At 49.4% G+C, this 19,006-nt stretch overlaps 1 protein-coding gene across 4 annotated transcripts in view; it reads right to left on the bottom strand.

Moving 5' to 3' along the window:
* Window positions 1–445: 445 nt before the first annotated feature.
* Window positions 446–19,006, bottom strand: part of TNC (tenascin C) — an 86,925-nt gene continuing 68,364 nt past the window's right edge. For all 4 annotated transcript variants that reach the window (XM_079790357.1, XM_079790358.1, XM_079790359.1 and 1 more), the window contains 11 exons: window positions 18,447–18,569; window positions 17,238–17,381; window positions 15,095–15,214; window positions 12,994–13,137; window positions 12,126–12,256; window positions 8,612–8,744; window positions 6,832–6,983; window positions 5,683–5,779; window positions 4,671–4,832; window positions 2,046–2,209; window positions 446–1,170 (listed from right to left, as the gene is read on the bottom strand). In XM_079790357.1, coding sequence (XP_079646483.1) covers window positions 1,060–1,170; window positions 2,046–2,209; window positions 4,671–4,832; window positions 5,683–5,779; window positions 6,832–6,983; window positions 8,612–8,744; window positions 12,126–12,256; window positions 12,994–13,137; window positions 15,095–15,214; window positions 17,238–17,381; window positions 18,447–18,569 — 1,481 coding nt within the window. In that variant the 3' untranslated portion in view covers window positions 446–1,059. The remainder of the gene's footprint in view (window positions 1,171–2,045; window positions 2,210–4,670; window positions 4,833–5,682; window positions 5,780–6,831; window positions 6,984–8,611; window positions 8,745–12,125; window positions 12,257–12,993; window positions 13,138–15,094; window positions 15,215–17,237; window positions 17,382–18,446; window positions 18,570–19,006) is intronic.

Consider the following 19,006-nt stretch of genomic DNA (forward strand, 5'->3'; position numbering starts at 1 on the left):
TATGTAAAATAATAGTAGGGTAACTACTGCTTATTAGCACTTAATGTGTGCCGGGCACCATGCTAAGGGCCTCCTGTGAGTGATATCATTCATTTCTCACGGAAATGCTTTGACATGAACACGTGTGTGAGCACCCCCACTCAGGCAGTTCTGCTCATCTATGTCATAACATTGTTAGGCAATCACATAGGAAAATGGGTGTAAAGAACAGCTTTTAAACCATAAACAACTAGTCTTGGAAATATTGAGCAAGAAGCTGAATCTAATGTGTAAGCTTCTCCGACCTTGTTCATCTCTGTCCAGAAAAGAGTTTTCCCCCCTTCTGGCCCTTGTTTCCCACGTGACCAGCACCCTCCTCGCCTTCCTGTTCCAGTATCCCCTGCTGTTCAAATACAAGCTTGGTTTTGGTGGGATTCAAGCTCAACCATGGAAGGTGAAACAACAGTCCAATTTAAAAGTACTTGTGCTTTTATTAAAAAAAAATACAATCAGGTACTGTCCACATGTGTTTCGGGAAGGAAAGTCTCTTTAAAAATCCTTAGTTTTCACCATCATCCTTATTATTATATTAATAATATTAATTATATCCTTAACATTGAAACAGGGTTGCTTTTCTGGGTTCTGTTGTATGAAATGTAAAAAATGGGGATGGCTCCCAATGACACACATTGAATCACTGGGAACAAAAATAACAATAATTAATTATGCAGCTTTGTGTAAAAGACAGCCGGTTCTAAAACTACCACTGTACAGCGGATACCCCCACCCCATTCCCACAGCCGCCGCGAGAAGGAAAGCCACTGGGCTGCTGTCCTGGAAGGCTTTTGCGGCTTCGAACAACAACAGAAACCTGTTGGAGAGGTTGTCTTTGGTGCGAAGGAAGGAATCGCAGAGGGGGGAGGCCGTGCTCCTGCCGTTGGCCCCGAGGCGCCGTGGTCCACGTGAACTCCTGCCAAATGCCCAGGTGTGGCTTGACGGTTGGACGGGTTGCACTGGTGCTTTGGTAAAATTCTTTACTTCCTCTGGGCCCTACACGCCTCAGCCAGTTGTCCCTGCAATTCACGCCCGCTTGCGCCTGCCTTCGAGGTTTCGGAAGTTGCTGGGTCTCACCTTCATCTCAGCAAACTGAATGGAATGTTCGTGGCCCTTCCAGTGGAACCAGTTAACACCCTGTAGAATGAGAGAAGAGCTCCCAGTTGGTCCCCAGTAGGCATGACCATTGCTCTCTAGAGGATGGGGTGAGTTCTGTTCCAGCGTGACTGCCGGGCAGTTCACAGCTGTCTGTCTGTTGACCTGTGCGGTGAAAAGTGCCAGAGGGACCGGCAGAATCCGACTCATCTGTGCTACTCTAGTCACAAGCCACCTGAGATTGGCTCTGCCATCTGAAACTAAGTGGTGGTTGGTGGGAAAAGAATTCAGGCAGGACTGGAGGTAACAGAATTGAGTAGCTCCGTGCGGGGGCGTCTATAATCTTACCAAGGATCTGACTGGGGGGTCGGAATGGAATGGCAGAATGTGAAGGAGCTAGCACAGCCCTGGAGCGGAGCCAGAGCTAGGGCCCAATCCACTCTCCTTTACGGCCTTTTACGTTCTCTTCCCCTTCTTCCACAATTGGGTGAAGGATGGAAAAAGACGTTTCCCTTGGCACATAGCTGTCTTTATTTTTCGGGAAGACTTTGTATTGCACTGATATTAGGGTCAAGGCGGTGAAGGTGATACAATAACGCTCAGAGTGGAATTGTAACTGAGGCGACATAAGACGCAGGAACACCTGCGCTCACCCCGCTTCACCTCATGGCCTTCCCTTTGTCTGCTCTCCTTTTGGGGTTCAGACAAAGATTTTGCCCGAGGAAAGCTCTCTATTTTGGAGTCCACTTGATCAGTGGTTCCCCTCGTGTGCTATTTCTATGACCACCTGACCTGCCTGTCACTGAGGTTCCCCCTGCTGTGCTAGGGAAAATATGTCATCTACTGAGGTTGCTGCCCCTAGTCTCACCCCCAACTGGCTTCCCAAGCTTGGTCCTGCGCCCTCTCGGTCTGCTCACCTGACTGTGGTTATTGTCCCCATATCTGCCCATCAGGTTGACACGGTGACAGTTCTTGTACCAGAAGGCCCCCTTGTAGGACAGAGCACAGTTGGTGATGGCTGAGTCCGTGTCCTTGTCGAAGGTAGAGAAGGATCTGCCATTGTGGTAGGCCATCGAGTCACCTGGGAGAGCGAGAGAGAATGCACCTGAGAGATCCCAGCTGGAGTCTCCTCTGGGATGTGAAGGATACAACCTGAGGTGACAAGGGAACGGTCCTGGGTGGGCCGGCCTTGAACACTGGACCAGATTTAGGATCACACATGGGACTGGATGGGATATGAGTGTCATCCAAGGATGCATTTCTGATAGAAGTAGCATAATGTGGTAGAAAGATGGCTGTGGGTGACTTTGGATGGTCCAGCTTCAAGTACCATCTCTTTCACTCCCTAGCTGTGACCTTGCACAGGTCAAGCTGCTTGTTGCACCTCAGTTTTCTAAGTTATAAAATGGGACTAGCACATTGATTCTATCCACCTCAGGGGACCATTTATGAGGTGTATGCTAAAAAGGTAGAGTTGAGCAAATAGTTATGATTGGTGCTATTTATATGATGTTTTGCATTCCCTGTCCATAAAGGCGCTCACTGAGTAACGCGAGAAATCTGCATTTAAGAATGCTTTGCCCCACATACAAATCTTTAGAACCATACTTAGAATTAAACCCTTCAGCTCTCAGATGTCACCCAATAGCCTGTGCACCACAGAGTTATTTTTCTAAGTGTTTATGGGACCAGCGTTCCTGACTCTTAGACAAGAAGCCCACTCATAGAGTGCTTTTGGGGAATCTGGTTTGTAATTAACACATTGAGTTTTGGGAAGATTTCAGTGCCGTTCTTTCTGTGCACCCTCACTCCCCACCTGGCCAGCGCAGTGCATGAAAGCATCAGGATGCCCTGGCACCTACCCTGACCTTTAGGAGCAGGTTGTCAGAGGCAGCAGGTGCCTGTCTAAGCTGCTGAGAGCATGAGCGTGGCAGGTGGACACTGATGAATGAGATGTCTCCTGTCAGGGATGCATCCCAGCTCATCTCTGCTGGAATTAGAGATGGGTGGAGGCTCACTCACTCCCACTGACAGCGTCTTTGTTTGCCATGTAACTGGATCCCTCTTGCCTGAAGTCATCTCCACCAAAGAGGTATTTATGGCCAGCTAATAAAATGTCAGGCTTCTTTGAGGGTGCTTCTCTCTTCTGTAAAGAGCTTTGTCTCTCCTTTGACTGAGCCTGGCTTTTGGCAAACCTTTATCTGGAGTCGTCTTTAAAAAAATCATAGATGTTTTCTTTCAGGGCTCAGAGAGGCTGTGAATGTACCACAGCATCTCTTTTGTTTCCATGCACATCACCGAGAGCCACCCAAAAGGGGCAGGGTGGCACGGGCTGGGCACACTCGCAGACCTGATCCCTCTTGTTCCCAAGAGCACCTTCTGCAGCCCGGCTTGTACCTGGGCCCACCCTCTACAAGCTGTGTCACTTGGGCAAATTGCCGAACTTTTCTGAGCCTCGTTTTCCTCCTCTGTGCCTTCCTGGCATGGCTTCTGTGAGAGCTGAGTGGGGGTAACGTGTGGGAATATCTGCACCAGAGGATGCGACCCAGGAGCCCTGAATGCATGCTGTGTCCTTGTTTATTTCTCCTCTAACGTGGCACCAGACACCACACAGAGGCCGTGTCAAGTCAAGAAATCTGTGCTAGGTTGGGGACCAAAGAACGAAAATACTGCTGTGGCGGTCTTCTGCCCTGGGGTGTTCAGGCTGATGCTGGTTGGCTATGTGGCAGGGATGTCTTCGAAGAGACTCGAGCAGTTGGTAATGCACTGAATTGTTTGCTACTCAGAGTGCAACACCACCCACAGTGGCATCACCAGGGAGTTTGTAAGAAACACTGAGTCTCGGTGGCTGTGTCAGCACCTGGCATCCCTTGAGGGCTCATCCTATATAACAGAAGGCTAATATGCAAATCAAACCGCAGAACGACTGGTTGCTATGATGTGCACTGATGACCAGGGGGCAGACGCTCAACACAGGAGCTGCCCCCTGGTGGTCAGTGCACTCCCACATGGGGAGCGCCACTCAGCCAGAAGCCGGGCTCACTGCTGGCGAGCATAGCAGCGGTGGCAGAAGCCTCTCCAGCCTCCGCGGTGGTCGGACATCCCCCGAGGGGTACTGGACTGCGAGAGGGCACAGGCTGAGCTGAGGGCACCTCCCCCCGCCCCAGTGCAAGAATTTTGTGCACCGGGCCTCTAGTATGTACATAATAGATTGAGAAGCACTGGGTTACACGAGTATGAAGGCCCACTGAGAGACTTTTTCTGTCAGTCTACACTGAAATCTAAACATTTCTAAGTGATGGCAGCTCCTGAGTGTCCTGCTTCCCAACCTTCTCTATTTTGGTGACCAAAATACCTGCCCAGCTTGGTCCAATAGCAGCTCTTCCAGATTAGCACGCAGTAGGGGATACAAATACTCAATAAATGGATGACCCAACAAATTAATTGATTAATGAAGGAAGGGAAGGGATGATTCAGGGAGGAATCAGCTGAGAGCACAGGAAGGTCCTGTGGTTCCGTGGGCTCTCAGTGGCCGTCCGTACCTGCTGTCCCGCTGTACCCCTCCACCTTCAGCTTGTAGCGAGTCTTGGCTTCTCCCACGCTGAACTTGTCGTAGACGGCATAGGCTGTCTTCCCATGGTCCCGCAGGTCCACCCGCAGCTCGTACTGCCCCTGGGACGTGATTTTGTTCAGGTTGTCTAGGCCTGTAGACGACAGGCAAGGGTTGATGCAGAAGCACCAGCGACAGAGGCCATTGTTTCTACTCCACTCACATCAGGGCAGAGGCTGATGTATGTTAAGGAGGGTCGTGTCTCAGACCCGGGCTTGCAGCTTGGTCTGCTCCTTGCTGGGGCAACACCAGGCAAAAGAGATGATGTTTCTAAGCCTCAGGCAAACTTGGGTTGAGAGCTTTGCCCTGCCAATCCCTAGGGTGTTGTGAAGATCAGAGGAGATGAGGTGGAGAAAGCCCTGGTAAACTCTAAAGCTCCATACAAGTGAAAGGCAATGGATGATAGCTGGATAGACATTCCCCGCCAGACAATCCCTTTGCAGGCGTTATCGGAAGGTGTGAGCTGTGTGGATGGATGGAGGAGGGCATTGTAGTGCTGCCTCAGGAGATTTCAAATTGCAGCTCAAATGCTAACAGTATTGGCTAGGTTCTCCTCCAAGACTCTGGTTTCCTATGTGCAAAATCGGAACTTTGTACCTTGCAGGGGTGCTTAGAGGTTATGGCTATAAGACCCCATCTCAGCACCAGGAGCCCAGGGCAGAAGCAGTTAATGGTTCAGGAGGACAATTCTTAAATGGCCAGTGAATGACTAAAGGCGAGGCTCATTCTTAAGGCCCGGCTGTTGGCTTTCCCTTGACCAGAGTTTTATTTTTAATGATACAGAGAATTTAAAGTATTTTCCACTGAGAAGTTGAAATTCTGTGTCTACTACCAGAGCTGCTTCCCCCTCATCCATTTCTCTCCCAGAGGTCGCTGTGGGTTCGGACAAGTGACGAGGGGGCAGAAATGGACGTTTGGGACACAAGCATGCAGGGCGGCCTCACCGAGCCAGAACTCTTCTCTGCGGTCCCCAAACCCAGCGGCATAGGCTTTCCAGTTGCGATAGAAGTCCTCGCGTCCGTTTTTGCGTCTCAGGAACACCTGTGAACATAACCAGTGAGGCTGGGTACACTTAAGCTACTGGAGAAAGAGAAGGCATCTTTCTGAGAGGAAGAACATCGGGCCGTGGGAAAGCACCTGTCCTAGCTCTGTCCTCACTAATTTTCCAGGTAACTTGGGCAGCTCACCTCCTTTCTCTGAGCCTCAGTGTTGTCATCTGAAGCACAGGGACTAACAACACCACCCACCACCCGTGATGATGCTGTGTCAGTGGAGGGTCGCTTGTAACTAATGCATACCCTGGGGCGGATGCTAATGGCGGGAAAGGCTGTGCCTATGGGAAACAGGGCCTGGGGGCACTCACTATACCATATGCTCAATTTTTTTTAAATAATAGTGTTGCATTTTATTATTTATTAATTAATTACTATTTTTAATCCCCACCCTAAGGTATTTTTTTTCCCCATTCATTTTTAGAAAGAGTGGAAGAGAGAGGGACAGACAGAGAGAAACATCGATGTGAGAGAAACACATCGATTGGTTGCCTCCTGCTCATGCCCTGACCAGGGCCCAGGCTGGGGAGGAGCCTGCAACCAAGGTACATGCTCTTGACCGGAATCGAACCTGGGACTCTTCCATCCACAGGCTGATGCTCTATCCACTGAGCCAAACCAGCTAGGACCACATGCTCAATTTTGTTGTAAATGTAAAACTGCTCTAAAAAAATAGTGTATCAATTTTAAAAATATTACCCAGATCGTATGGTAATGCAATTGAAATAATTCACATAAAATTCTTAGCACAATGCCTGGTAGAGAGCAAATGGTAATTAATATATACAGTGGGTTTATGACCACTGCCATTTTTGTGCATCACAGAGCTAAGCATCAGATGAGATAAATTACAGGAAAAGTATTTGCTTCTTTTCGCCCCCATTCTTTTAGCAACAATCCTTGAGTGTCTGCTTGTGGCAGGCACTATCTTACAAACCTCATGCGCCTTGGGGTCAGAGTGCAGGGGCAGGAACTCCAGCCCTCCTGCCCCACGTGCCCTCTGCCCCCAGCCCCCGTGCCTGGGGTTTCGGCGATACTCACGATCCATCCACCCCCATCAGAGGTCATGTCACAGAAGACTTCCAGAGCCTGGGCCTTATCGCCGTTCAGATAAATGGTGTAGAGGCCAGAGGTCGTGTCTCCGTTCAACATTGCCTGGGAGCAGTCCCTGGGGAATGGGTACAGGAGTCCAACTGGGGGGTAGAAGAAAGAGTGATGTCAGAGCAGGGAGACTGGGGTGGGAGCTTGTGGATTTCAGCTCTACTCCTTGTTGGCTGGATGACTGACCCTCCCTGAGGCTCTGTTCCCTCAGATGCAAGAGGGGGACAAAACCTATTTGCATGGGTGCAGTGCGGCTTAGAGGTTGTGGATCTAAGGGACACGTCCATTTCAGTCTCTTAGATTGATGGAAGCTGTCAATGATGTCAGTGGGAGGAGGGCTGAGCCACTGTGATGGCCATGTGGGAGGTTGGCCTCAATCTACCTGGAGTGGCCAGGCAGCATCTGATGGACACCCAGGTACTGGCCAGGATGTCTAGGTCCCCAGCACCCAGTGGGTGGCTCACTGTGGATCAGGGCACTCTGTTAGGCCAGATGCATCTCACTGTCACCAGATAATTTAGGAGTTCCAGTCCTGAACTCCTCACTTCCTTGCCTTAGGAGCTGGAGATGGCATTTAACTGCCCTGAGCCTAGGGATCTTAGACAGGTGGGGTTGGGGGAGAACAAGAATGCCTGGGGAATTTCCAAGTACAGTAATGTGATGCAAATACTTAAAAACCATGATCGATACAATCTTGGGTCTGTGCTTAGCAGGTGGCAGGGAGAACTGATGGCCACAACTGTCCTTTTTCTGATCTGACTCCTCACTGTACTTGACCTTCACCTGAGGTTGCATCATTAGCTGTTGTCTATTTCACAGCCCTCATCTGAAGTCATATTTAGGGCACACTCATATTTTTGTGTTCCCAACACCTGGTGTAAGTTCTGGCAAAGAGGTGCGTTTGCCTGTGACCCTCCCTCAGCAGGTGTGTGCAGAGTAACCAAAGTGAAAAGTGCGGGCAGGAGGTATCTCTGGGGTCTGCTCCATGCAACCCAGGTTCAGGGCTCCCCAAAGGCAGACTCCTCTCTGCCCAGGAACGGCTCCTTCCTCTTACTCACCAATGGAGCACCTGGCATGTCTAACATCTACAGAAGATACGCAGTGGCAGGGTGCAGGGGTGGTTCCCTGGTCCTGGAACACCTGAGCCCAAAGCTGACTCTAAGTCATGGTGTAGCCTTGAGAAAATCAAGGGAGCCTCTGTTTCTTCACCAAAACACCGGGAACGGCATTCCTGGCCCACCACACCAGGCTGGTGGGAGGCCTGTGCGTGAGTGAATATGGACAGGCTTTGCAAATGTTGAGAAGCTGAAGAAGAAAAAGAGGGGACCCTGAGCGTATAATGAGCCCTGAGAATGGATGACACAATGGGCTAGGAGTTCAAACACAACACAAGGACCCTCACAAAGTTATTATGAAGAAGGGATGGTTATCAAGCCCATTGTATAGATGAAAAAACTGAGGCTCGTAGAATGGCAGTGATTTCCTGAGACACACAGAGCAAGTGGTGGAGATGAGGACTGAATTCAGACGTTCTCACTACTGACCCTCCTTCCCTTTCACCATGAGCCCTGTCATCTCCTGTACCCATATTCCTTGGGCTGTCAGGGAGTGGCAGGGAATTGATCCTTGTCAGAGATTTGATGGGTGAATTTAATGTAGCAGTCAGAGGAGAGGAGGAGGGTTGGTTCAGTCTCACAGGTTTGATCCCTACGCCCCTTACTTGTGGTGAAGATGGTCTGGACCAGCTTGCTCCTCAGGGGCCCGTTCAGTGCCTGGATCTTTGCTGTGTAGTGAGTGGATGGGCTCAGCTCTGCCAGGCTGTAGGAGGTGGTGTCTGGACCCACAATAACTTCCTAAGGACAGAAGGAAGAACATAATAGCGTTCGGCCACATAAATCCTTAGGACATAGATGATGTAATCAATAAGAAGCCACTTAGTATCACTCTGTGCCAGGTTCCATGCTTCCTTCTAAGATGTCAGAGATGGAGAGAATGTAGCACGAGCAAAGGTCCTGGTGCCAGAAGAGGCAGAACTAATGAAAATAATATGAAAAGGCAATGACCTATCTCAACTATACTTGGTATTTGGTGGGGGAGTGATGATAGAAGAGATGGGCAATGACCATATGGCAAGGGGGCTTAAAAGTCATGCTACTGGAATTTAAAGTTTATCAGGATTAGAAATGGAGATTCCTCAAAGGTTTTTGAACAAGTGAATGACACAAACCCAATTTTAATCTGGGAGATTAAGGAGAAAAGGTTTAGACTTTGAGGCAGTTTTATCAGTGGTCCCTAAACATGGCTCTTTTTTTCACGGCCCTCTGGGAATTTTTTAGATAATACAACACTTGGGCTCTACGCCATACTGCCTGGATCATACGGGCTGGGGGTGGGGCCTGGCCAGGTGCATATTCAAGAAACTCCCCAGGTGATCTCTTAAGTCAGGAGATGGTTACGGGGCTCAGTAGGCATGGCCTGGTGACGCCTGGCGCTGACCCAGCACGCCCCTTTTCTAGAACAGAGACTTCCAGGGGAGGCAGAGTGTGCCGCTGCGGCAAGCCTGCGCTGACTACACTGTGGCTTGTGCCTGGTCGCTGCGCTGCTGTCCAGAGGAGGTGATCAGTTTCAGTTTGCAAGAAATGCTCTTTCTTTTCGATTCTTCTTTCCAGCTTCCAATGCCTGTGAAATCACCTTTTAGCAAATGAACTTGGTGCCTGGGATTGGAATTCAACCTAAATTCCTAGCTAACCAAACACAGTGGTGCTCTCCACAAGCTGCAAACACAGCCGACTGGGTTCAGGCAGGAATGAGCAGTGTGGAGGCCCCTGGAAGGTCCTCTTCCACCCTCACAACTGGGCAGGTGAAGTTCTCCTGATTTTTCCAATGGGGGTGGAGCTTCCGAGAAGCTGAGATACTTGCTCTCGCTCCAGCATTTATTGGTGGCAGAGGATGGTCTTGCCTTTTGTCTCCCAAGATCCTGTCCAGGACTCTTTCATCCTATACCAGGATGCTTTAAATCCATTCATCCTCCCTCCCTCCCTCCCTCCCTCCCTCCCTCCCTCCCTCCCTCCCTCCCTCCCTCATTTTATTGATTTAAGAGATGAATGGAGAGGGAAAGATAGAAACATCAATTAGCTGCCTCCGGCACGCCCCCTACTGGGGACCAAGCCGGCAACCTGGGCATGTGCCCTGACCCAAAATCAAACCAGTGACCTCCTAGAGCATGGGTCGATACTCAACCACTGAGCCACACCAGCCGGGCTTGCTTTTCTTGAGTGAAACGCATAAAGCTGGGGATTGGACGTACAGGAAAGTAAACCAGGGTAAGTGCTCAATTGATACCAGTGACCCAGTGACCTTCATGTGGCCCCTAGGTCTGGCCCTACGGGAAGGATCAGGTACAAAGCTGGGTTCATTGAATTACTTGGGGATACAATTACCTATCAGTTCTCTAGGCTTCTGTGCAAAGTCATCCTCTAGGCAATTAGGATGCACTGAAACGAGACTCAGGACTTCAGGTAAACACCAAGTCCTAGAACACCTGACCAGGAAGGGTGCTGAGAGACGGTGGGCCCAATGCACTCTTTCTATGGATGTGGACACTGCCACCCAGAGAGAGCAGGACGTGCCTCTGTTCACACAGGGAGGGAGTGCATTGTTCTACCGACTCTAAGAGGGGCCATGAGAGTAACCAGAAATGCGTGTCCACTTCTGGTTAAGCATGGCAGAGCAGACATGCCAGTTTATCTCTACTTGCTTCTGATGCCCAGTAAAATGATGGTAAATGGATATAAACTATAAACCCCCAAAGTGAGGGAAAGGGCCGAGGAGACGGCCACAGGCATGCGATGTCAACAGGATCCTGGTAGACGGAAAGCGTGCGGTGCAAGGACATGGAGGGACAGAATGGAGCGAGCCGGGGCTTGAGGGGGGCAGAGCCTGGCAGAGGCTCCATGATGATGCCCCAGAGCCCAGCAGGTTCAGGAATGGAATGTATGCAAAAGCAAAGATGCTGCTGAAGGCCAGCTTGGGGCATGGCTGAATAACAGTTTGTTTAAAACTGCACAAGAAACAGATTTCCAGCTCTGACAGTCGGCACACTGTCCTTCACGTCCAGGCGGAAGGCTGATGTTTAGTCCCTGGAAAGGCTGAGCCAGGCAGAGACTCTGCATTCAAGTCCACCAGGGCCAGCTGCAGGGGAGGCCGCGACATCACCCTAGATCCAGGCCCGCACACTGGGAGCCACGCTCTTTCTCCAGCGAGGCTCCCGGCAGCCGGGCCTGGCGGAGTTGGACAATCCTCTGGGGAGACAGAGTAGCTCAAGTGAAAAGGCTGACAGCACTGGTACTTGGGAGCCCCCACTAAAGATTGCCGGGCACTTGCCCCATCACTCTATGGTGAGCCCCAACATTGACAAGCCTGTAGGTGTGATTGGGAATCAGCAGCTTCCTTCTTGGCCCCAGCACGAAAGGACAGACAGACATTTCGGGGCATCTCCAAAAGGAACAGTGGAGACCTCAACCAAACCAGTGGCAGCAAAGCAGAAGGAAGAGCTATGCAGGTTGTGGAATAAAATCACGGTAACATATATCCTCCTAGGTAAAGAGAAGTAGATGCAGGGAACACAAACAATACACTAGAAATGGATGAATGTGCAGAGAATAAGTAAAAGATCCTGGGAATATAAAGAATAGTGACTGAAATTATAAACTCAGTAACAAGTTCAGTTTGGAAAATCTCACTTGTGGGAAGGTCTGAAGTTATTTCAAATTACAAAGTAAAAGAAAGAAGTTCATAGGTAGAGAAAGTAAATAGTCTGAACCATTTCTGTAAACTGTATTAACAGCTAATGTCCTAAGAACATGGTTAATGTGTATTTCACCATAGCATGGGGTGATGCTACCTGGGAGATCACAGATGTATATATAGCCAGAACACAGAAGAAGCCTTTAGCTTTTGCTCAAATATTAAAGGACCAAGAATCCAGCGCCTAAAATGTCCTCATCTTCTGAGCATGGCTCTTGACCTTGGCTGGCTACCGACTCTGGAGCCTGGTAAAAATGAGAGGCTGGAGCCAGTGATTCACAAGGTCTGGCATCCAGGCCCTGTTCGTGTTTTTTCACTTTGCCAGTTGCACTGGGTAGAGAAACACACCCAGATCATTCTTCCCTTCTTTGAGGATAATGTAAACATTTCAACCAGCTGTGGGGAGTTGTTTATATACTTCAACGTACCTTGACTGTACCGTCCACGGATTCATACACCAATAAGTAACCGGTGACAGGTGCCCGGGGGGCTCGCCAAGTGAGGAGGGCAGTTTCTGACTGGACCTCAGTAGCAGTCAAGTCTCTGGGAGAATCAAGGTCTGGAGAAGAGAAGACAATCCATAGCAAATAAGTCTGCAAGTGTACAACAAAAATCCCTGGCCGGGCATCAGGAGGCCTGGGACCACGTCCTTCCCCACCACTGTCCTGGATGACCTTGGGTGGAACCTTCCTCATCTGTACATGAGGAGATTGAGCCATATCATCTCCAAAGACATAGATTCTCTGGGGTTCATCTCATCCCAGGGGCCACGTTTTCCTGAGCCCAGCATGGCCTTGGTTGGATGGGGAGAGAAAGACAGAGCTGTGAACACATTTACTAATGTCGCTTATTCCTAAACAAGAGGACAGATGGATGCTGATCGTGCTCATACCTGAGAGGAGGCCTCCTCCAAGGCCCTCCTCCCGACAGTGTGTAAAAAGATCTGTGTGTAAAAACCCAACGGCCATCTATGAAAACTTGCCTGGAAAAATCCTTCTCTTAGAATATTTCCCTGCCTAGAACATGGATCATTAAATACTGGATTTCCACTGGGGGTCTGGTTTTCCACTTAAAAGCTCTTCTTTTAAAATCGCTTCCTAGTCCCTGGGGAGAGCAGGTCATTTCGGTTCACAAGGACCTGGATGCTGCTTCAGGTCCTGGTGGAATGGGCAGTGGTGGATGTGGCTGGCGCTGAGCATCTCCCTGCCAGGATCTGTCTTAGGAAGGAAGTTGGAGAGAGTGGCTGTTTCGGGGGGGCCATGGCTGGGCATCTTCCTGCTCTCGGTGTCTCTGTACCTGTTGTGAACTTGGTGCTGATGGTGGAGCTCTTCTGGGGCCCTTTCTCTGCAAAGACCCTCAGCGTGTACTCCGTGGCAGGCTCCAGGTTGGTCAGCACGTACTCCACCGTGTTCCCGGACACCGTCCGTGTGATCTCTGGCACTGAACATGAAATACACAAACCCAGGCAGTTACCGCTTCTGGTCGGAGCCATCAGCAGGCTCAGCCAACGACGCACACCCTCCTTCTAACACACACACTTTCAGTGACCCTGCAGAAATGCCTCACGCCCCTTCCTCTCTCTTGAGCACTCACCTCACATACAAAAGATTTATGATACGGAGACTGAATTTTTTCAGGCACCAAATCAGAAGGAAGGAGAACTGGGGGTCAGGAGAATTTTCCAGCTGCTGTCGCTGGGACAGAGGAACCGGCCAGAGGAGAGGAGCAGGTACTGTCTCTGAGCCTTGGGCTACCACGTTTAATCTGTCCCATGCCTTGTCTCTCTCTTTTACTTACTTACATGTGCTTTAATAATTGGCCAAATGTTGTCAAATCATTAGGCTAGGGGACCTCAAAAGTCAGGCATCAGACACGCCAGAGCCTGGTTACTGCCTCTGAGACCCGTTGCGTCAGGTCTGACGTGGAGACCAAACACCAGGGCCCAGGTGTGTGTGTGTTCATTTCCACCCACTGGGACCAACAACCCAGGAAGCCAGAGTGTGGGGCTTTTAGCGCTAAAACTGGGAAAGCCCTGGACAAATTGGCAGCATTGGTCACCCTACCACATCATGTATGAACCTCCCACGCCACCCCCTAGAACAAGCCCTTTTTCCAGGCAGCCAGCATTTCCGTGATTCCTCTGAACTGTGCCCTGATATATTTTTGGTGAGAGAATACCATCTTCTCGGACTCTGTAGAGTCTCTGTGTAGAGAATATTTACGACTTGAAGAATAAAATACACGCAGCCTGGCTGTTATGGCTCAGTGGTTGAGTGTTGACCCATGAACCAGGAGGTCACGGTTCGATTCCCAGTCAGGGCATATGTCCAGGTTGCAGGCTCGATCCCCAGTAGGGGACAGGCAGGAGGTAGCCTATCAATGATGTTCCTGTCATCATTGATGTTTCTATCTCTTTTCCTTTCTCTTCCTCTCAGAAATCAATAAAAACATATTTTTAAAAAAGAATAAATGCAAACTCCTTTCCTTCCCCTTCATCCCCCAAGCTTTGTCCTCACAAAGCACTCTCTTAGGTGGCTGCAGGGTCTGAGTTAAGATGCTCAGAGGTCCCAGATCAGATTATGGTGCCTTCTCCTATTGTCACTGAAGGTAAAACAATACTGAGCCCTCAGATATAAAACTTGCATTTGCACTGAGATGAAAATAGTAACACTTTTTCCTGGAGGAGCTCATTAGAAAAGTATGGGTTCATTCAGTGGAAAGGAATCTATTGCTCTTTCTTCCCTCTCTTATTTGGATTTGAGTTTAATGTTCTGGTGCTGTGTGCTAGTGCCCCAAAACAAGTGTTTAATTTGCCAACTGAGTAAATTAACTAAGATGCTTGCAAAGACAAGGATTTCGCAGTCAAATTTGCTATCTCTGGCTTTCTCTGAGGCCTCTGAGAAGCCCAGGCTCCCCAGCACCACCCGACGCAGCCTGCTTAAGATTTGAGGTCTGGACTCCTTCTCTGTAAGAGATGAGAGCTGCCTTCTAGGGAGGGTGCTCATGCCGACAGGTGGAGACCCTCGCAGGAGAGGAGGAAGACTGCGGAAGCATGGACAGGCTCAGGGTGGTCCATTTTGTTTATCTTAAATGCCCTACTGGATTCCCTTGACATAACTACAACATGGAAGCTCTTTCACTTGACAATAAGCAGAGGAATATGGGCAGGGCCTCCTTGTCTCCCCCTGACCAGGCCCCTCCACACCCACCCCCAGCTCTAGCCCCAGCCCCTGTTCTGAGGTGGCAATTGAGAGTCACAAGGGCACTGCTGGCCTTCCCAGCCTCCCATGCATTTCTGTCATCCTTTACCGAATGTGGGCAGAGAAGGGAGAATGGGGAGAGTTTACAGCCAGAACCGACATCCTCAGAGTGGGGAGGGCCTTGGACACAAGCTCACCTCTTTCCCCTGTGTAGGAGATGACGTAGCTGTCCACGGGGGCGATGGCCGGCTGCCACATGGCCAAGGCTTCAGAGTCGGTGATGTTGGCTGTCACCAGGCCAGACGGGCTGTCGAGAGCTGCAGAGAGAGACGGTAATGTGTTAGCGAGATAAGCAGCCATGGGTAGGACCTCAGACCACAGCTGTCTATGCTGCTTGGGACTCCTGGTTTGGGACACAGTGTCAGCTGCATGGAAGGTTTTCAGTTCTAAGCTTGGAGCCAAGATGACCTGGGTTTGAGTCACGACTTCTTCCCTTTCTGGCCTTGAGTCTCTGTTTCCCCATCTATAAAATGGGGATAGTAGTTCTGCCTGGCTGTATCCTCAGTGTTCTTCTGATTGTCAAATGATGTTATAGGTCGAGAGACGCTATATAAAATGGAAAGGCTGAACACACAACAACGGGGGTTATCATCACAGTTCATATCTCTTTCCCAAGGGAAAGAACCTACAAAAACAGAGGGACTTTCAGAGTGAAGGCTGCCCGAGGCTTTTCTGGGCTTTGAGCGAGAGCCCTGATTAAATGGCTTGTAGATGACATGGACCGGGACTCTGGAGGCCGGGGGTCTGTGTTCTACTGTGGCTTCTCTGTGTGGGGTCTATGTGGCCTATGTCATTTCCCTTCTCCAAACCTCTCTTTCTTCAGTCGTCCAGGCTGCCTGCTGTAAGCATGAACTAGACCAAGTGTATGATATGTGCTAGGGGGTGTTATTAATAGACTATTAAAGTTATTTGATATCATAATAGTCTCAAAGAGTTTATGATAAAATAGACATGATCTCCAAATGACTCGTCCTGAGAAAGAATGGATATTCACAGGGCTCAGGCCCATGTGACTGATCACTGTTGCTACCCAGCACTGCTTTCTCAGAAAGCAAGCTCTACTCAACTATTCACCTCTCAACTATTCCAGGACCACAGCCCGGAGCACAGAGGCTGCTGTCAGGAGCTTGTTTGCAGATGACGTGCCTGAGCCCCAAGAGATGCCAGGACTGGCCTCCCAGTCAGGAGGGCAGAGTAATTTGGGGGGCCCACACCATCCGCTCCAAGCTCCTTCCTACTTCCCCAGGCCTGTTCAGACCCTCCAGCCACTGACCAGGACAATGAGGCCCCGGGAAGAAAGGCATCTGGCTCTTGCCATGTGTTGCCATGAGAATCCATGAATGAAAGATTTCTATGGGGAAATAAGGGTGGACAGGACTCTGGGTTCAGATGGGATGTTTTAATTGCATATTATAAACTCTTTGAGGCTATTTTTAAGAACTTCTTTGAGGCCCATTCTTTGCATCCTTGAATGGATTAGGCTGGATAATTGTTCATCTATCAAAGGATCAATTGTTTAGAGACATGGCTGCCTGAAGAAAAATTTCCCACTTCATTCTCCTTCAATGCAATTCATCATTTCCCCTCCTTACAGTGTGTTGCCCAGATCAGGTTATAATAGGAAAATGATCCTTTATTTTAGGAGAACGTAGAGTTTGGAGTGAAACTGACCTAATTTCAAATTTGCTTCCAGCATTTCCAATTTATAGGGCCCTGGGGCTCAATGGTTTTCTCTGTAAAATGGGAATGATAGCAGCCATTTTAATGGTGCAACCACACAGGGATTAGTAACAGTTGAGAGCAGTTACTTTGCAGCTTTCACCATTGCAGATCCCTTGTGATTCCCAGGTACCAGGCCAGGGAGGGGAGGAGGCCAACTGTGTGAAGTCATCATATTACAGATGCTTTACCTATATAGTTCCACGTGATCCTTACAGCAAAGGAAGCAGAATTGTACCCATTTCATAGAGAAGGAAAGTAGAGCCTAAAGAAATGAACTGACCGCTCATGTATCTAGAAGTAAGTGGTTGACTTGAGATTTCAACCCGGGTCAGGATGACTCCCAACTTGTGCTTTTTCTTCCATATGGCCCCAGGAATCGGAAGCCCAGCGAGGTTAAGGATGAAGTCAAGGATCCCCAGCCCATGAGAGGCTGGGGATGGACCAGAAATGAGGCCTGTGGTGCTCCGAGTCCAGTCCACTCCCCACTAAGATTTTCTAAATAAAAACATTTCCCGGCTGCTGAGCCACGAGCAATAATGCTGAAGGCGAGACCCTCACCTGTGGTGAACGTCCCCGAGACGGGCTCGCTCTCCTCGAAGCCTTTCATGGCCACGATGCTGACCAGGTACTCGGCTCCGGGTAAGAGTGTCGTCAGCTTGGTCTGAGTCTTGGTTCCATCCACAGTGACCGTGGAGGGCGTACCTGGAACACAGTGAAAGCAACATGGAGACTGCTGAGCCTCCCTGAAACCTGCTCACTATTGCCGCCACGAATGGGCGTGTCCAACTCGGAAATGACACTGCATCTTTATCCAACACCATTTTCTTGACTTCTCATTTGCTCCTACCCTCTGGCATAAGAGAGGAGTTCTTACTTTTTGTATAATTTTTTTTCCCCATCCAAGCAGATGCCAAAAACCAAGCCAGGAGAGGAAAAACATGCTCACAATGTGCTAAAAGTGGCAAATTTCCGTTCAGTAGAGAGCTGTCATGTTGAGTAAATTTCATTTATTTTTTTCACAGAGAATATGGCAAGCTCACTATGTGACGTATATCTAATATATTTAACCCCCACTGTCTTAGGTTAGGGATATGTAGGCTCCCTTACTAGCCGAGGTTCTACTCTTTAAGAAAAATAGTCAGTCATGGTCAAGTTTGTACTCCTATAGCTATTAAAAAGTCCAAAATTTATATTTCTTAGAATTTCAGGACTGGTGAGGAGCTTGGACATCACCTGGCCAAACTCCCCACAGACACGCCACAGCATTCCTCTGAAGAGGCTGTCCAGCATTCTCTCTGTGTACACTGCCACTACAGTAGCTCACTACCTGACGGATGTGTTTTAGACAGATTGGACAGTGTTTCCTCCGTGGTCTCTGTTACAGCGCATGCGCTCTAAATGAGAACTCCCAGTTCTACTGAGTCACAACTTCTCATCCTTTCCTGAGAGACAGACACAAGGGTGAAACCTCACATACAGCCAGGTGAGGAACAGCTTTCCAGATGAGCATGCTCAGAGAGAGAAGGTCATTGTGTGGACGCAATTTTGGGGACCTGTTTCTCAGAGATGTTAGAATGTCAGCGCTGGTAAGTGTCTTCCTAAAGTGACCCTCCCAAGGTCGTGTCTTCTAAGTGACTTTACAAATGAAGTCTATCTCGATGGCCTCAAACATCAGGGTGGCCATGATGCTGGGAAGGAGAGGAATGGCCTCATTATTCCACCCAAACCCCCCAGGCTCCTCCTCCCGTCCCCTCCCCAGGCTGTTACCTCCGGCAATGGGCACATAGGTAATCCGGAAGCTCTCCACCTGTGCGGTGGGCGCCATCCAGCTGACAGTAGCCGAGTTTTCAGTGATGTCAGAGAAAATGATTTCCTTTGGGGAGCCCATGGCTGTCACGGAGAAAACACAGGAGACATGCAGAAACGGTTAACTACCTTGCTCACCAAAGATGCTTCCTGGATTCTGTATCCAGGAAAATTCAGCCCCTCGTCTGTGTCTGAGCCAAGCCTTTAGGATGGAGAGTGTAGTGCTCTGTGGTCAAGTTATGACTTGATAGGAACAACCCTCCTTTCATTCAGGTACAGGGCCCAGGGCTGTAGACCTCCACTTGGTTTCATACAGGGAGAAGGTTAGCCCCGCAGCTGACATCTAAGGAAGTGTGGGCAGTACGCCCTCCTTTAATTCTGGATTTTAGCATTTTAAAAAATTGTGGCTTTCTAGCTCCTTTTATCAAAGGGTACCAAGACTTGACAACCGTATAGTTCTTTGCAACTGGTAAGGGTTAACTCTCATTCAGAAAGCCCTGAGAGGAAGGTTATGGTTACCC

The sequence above is a fragment of the Cnephaeus nilssonii genome, assembly GCF_951640355.1.
Source record: "Cnephaeus nilssonii genome assembly, chromosome: 14".
Classification (NCBI taxonomy): domain Eukaryota; kingdom Metazoa; phylum Chordata; class Mammalia; order Chiroptera; family Vespertilionidae; genus Cnephaeus; species Cnephaeus nilssonii.